At 36.3% G+C, this 2,889-nt stretch overlaps 1 protein-coding gene across 1 annotated transcript in view; it reads right to left on the bottom strand.

Moving 5' to 3' along the window:
* Positions 1 to 558: 558 nt before the first annotated feature.
* Positions 559 to 2,889, bottom strand: part of LOC128250825 (metabotropic glutamate receptor 3-like) — a 4,225-nt gene continuing 1,894 nt past the window's right edge. The window contains exons 3-5 of the mRNA XM_052976826.1: positions 2,322 to 2,435; positions 1,539 to 1,673; positions 559 to 839 (exon numbers count right to left, since the gene is read on the bottom strand). Of these exons, the coding sequence (XP_052832786.1) occupies positions 574 to 839; positions 1,539 to 1,673; positions 2,322 to 2,435 (515 nt within the window). The 3' untranslated portion in view covers positions 559 to 573. The remainder of the gene's footprint in view (positions 840 to 1,538; positions 1,674 to 2,321; positions 2,436 to 2,889) is intronic.

Genomic DNA, 2,889 nt, shown 5'->3' with positions numbered 1-2,889 from the left:
ACAGGAAGTAAGAGTGAGAGAAAGTTGTGGTGGAAGAGTACAGCAGGGTTCGCCACCATCCCCTGCTGGAGCCTCGTGGGGCTTTTAGGTGTTTTCGCTCAATAAACACTCACAACGCCCGGTCTGGGAATCGAAACTGCGATCCTATGACCGCGAGTCTGCTGCCCTAACCACTGGGCCATTGCGCCTCCATATTCTTTCTCTTTCTCTCTTCTTACCAAAGTATAAAAGAAACTCGTTATTAACGATGGAAGCAGTATTAGTTCAAATTACAAATCTGTATATCATACTCAAAGTATATACACTGTTGAAAAACTTCTTAACTGCAGTCTCCATACCGAAAAAAATTCTCTGATAAACGTATAGGGTTAAAAGACAGAGATGTATCAACAACAGGTGAAAATCCCCCAGAGTTACTGATGAAGCTCAAAAAAGCAGAAATCTGTATTTAGCAACGCCATTGCAGTTGCTGGACGATTTCCCTTTTTCCTGCAGATTGATTTCTGTGTTTTCCAACACTATACGTTCACAAGCTGTGTTTTCTCGAAACAAAAACCACTGTTTAGATGGCTTTCAATAGTGTACATGATTTAAGTATGATAAACAGATTACTAATAAAAGAACCCTTGCAAATGAGAGATGATTAGCGTCTGAAGGAAATGTGATACTTACGCTCAGAAGTGGCTTTTCTGCAGGGACAGTTCTAACGATATAGGGGTACTTTTTCCCATCACTAAGCCTCGAAGTAGAAGCAATGTAAGTAACCAACGGTATCTCGTGCTGGGTCGTGTATTCAGCCAGTTCTACTGTAGCAGTGTCACTGTTGGCACCAATAACACCTTGATAGTAAAATAAAGAATAATTAATTCTTTACCGTTTAGAAGAAGCCTTCTAAAAACAATGTTTTATCAAAAAAGAGGAGAGAAGGGGAGAGAAGGGGAGAGGGGGAGAGAGAACAAAGAAACGAAGATGTAAGTAAATAAATAAATTTTTAAAATCAATATTTAATTAAAGGAAAAGTATTCGACAGAAGTGTGCAGTAATATTCATCATTATTTGTCTGTGTTGGTTGAAACGGGTTTTAAAACTCCTTCTTGCTACACATCCATTCACATTAGTGAATGTATTTGTGTGTATGTATGCACAATTTTGTCTGAGTGTATGTATGTATAATTTTGTCTTAATGGTCAGTGATGGTCTTCCTCGGTCACGAGCGAACAGCCATCATGTATGTATGTATGTATGTATGCATGTATGTATGCATGTATGTAACGAGTATCATTTTCTTTTGAAAATCAGCTGACGGCCTGACCAAGCATGGTAAAATACATGAGGTTACAACTCGGTTGGTGATGCCAGGAGACAGTTCAAGTGTTACATTTGTGAATTTATGAAAGTGTTACATGTACATGCATGTGTCTACACATGTTTGTCCAATGTTTGCCATTCTCCGTTTTATTTATTTATTCATTCATTTAATCATATACTTTGAATAAATTAAATGGAAGATTGTTGATTGGTTAAATTGGAATATTTACCCAGAAACATTTTCGATTCGGTTAGTCTTCGTCCGGGTGGTAAGTTGCAATTTTCGGCATCAATTTCTGCGATGGCCTCCTGGAGAATCACGTTAACATGTGACGTCTGGTCGCAGTAATCCTTGGCTACCATACCTGCAAGAATTTCAAACATACGTTCAATATACTAATATACTAATATACATTCATACATACATACACATACAAATACATACATGCATACATAAATGTATATGTGTAAACACACACACACACACACACATATATATGCTATATATATATTATATACTATATATATAAATATGCATATATATATATATGTATGTATATACATACACGTGCACACACATACGTGCACACATACATGCATACACACACACACACATATATATATATATAGATAAATATGTATATATACATATATATATATTTATACATGTATATATATATATGAATATATATGTATATATATATATACATATATATATGTACATATATATATATATATACATACTTCTAAGTATGTAAAAGTACTATAAATATGTAATTAAGAAAAATTATTGAGTTTTCTCCAATTTAATCATCATCATCATCATCAACAACAACACACGAACGGAGGTATAAACAATTGGTCTAATTGTTGTTCGGACACAAGAAACTAAATATAACGAAACAATGGCGCCTTGGCCAATCCGCTGCGTCCGTCAGTCCACTCGGTCGTCTGCACTGTCATAGCAAGTCGCATGTTGGGCACATAATCTCCAGAAGACATCAATTACTTACCCAAAAGTATTCCAGGTACATAGCTATCAGCTAAATATTGTCCATTGAAATACTCTCCTTTCTTGTTCAATAAATCGAGGGTCCACCGGATCGCTTCATACGCCTGCATCGACACTAAAACGGATGTAGGAAAGACAAATGATGTTTTACTCTTTATTGGTATTGTACTCACGCACGCACACACGCACGCACGCACACACACACACACACACACACACACACACACACACACACACACACACACACACACACACACACACACACACACACACACACACACACACAGAGGGAAGGAGAGAGAGAGGGGGAAAGAGTGAGATGGAGAATGAGAGATAGATGCATACGTACATACATACACACTCATACACATATATACGTACTTATACATGCGTGTATAGAAATCATATTTACACTGACATGCATACATACATTCATAATATATGCACGTATATGTATTGTATACACACACACGCACGTACACACATATATATATATATACGTCACATAAATATGATATCCATGTATATATGCATGTATATATACATACATACATACATACACACACACA

Source organism: Octopus bimaculoides, chromosome 25 (assembly GCF_001194135.2).
Source record: "Octopus bimaculoides isolate UCB-OBI-ISO-001 chromosome 25, ASM119413v2, whole genome shotgun sequence".
Taxonomy (NCBI): domain Eukaryota; kingdom Metazoa; phylum Mollusca; class Cephalopoda; order Octopoda; family Octopodidae; genus Octopus; species Octopus bimaculoides.
The sequence above is the reverse complement of the archived record's forward strand: the minus strand, read 5'-3'. Positions and strand labels throughout refer to the sequence as shown.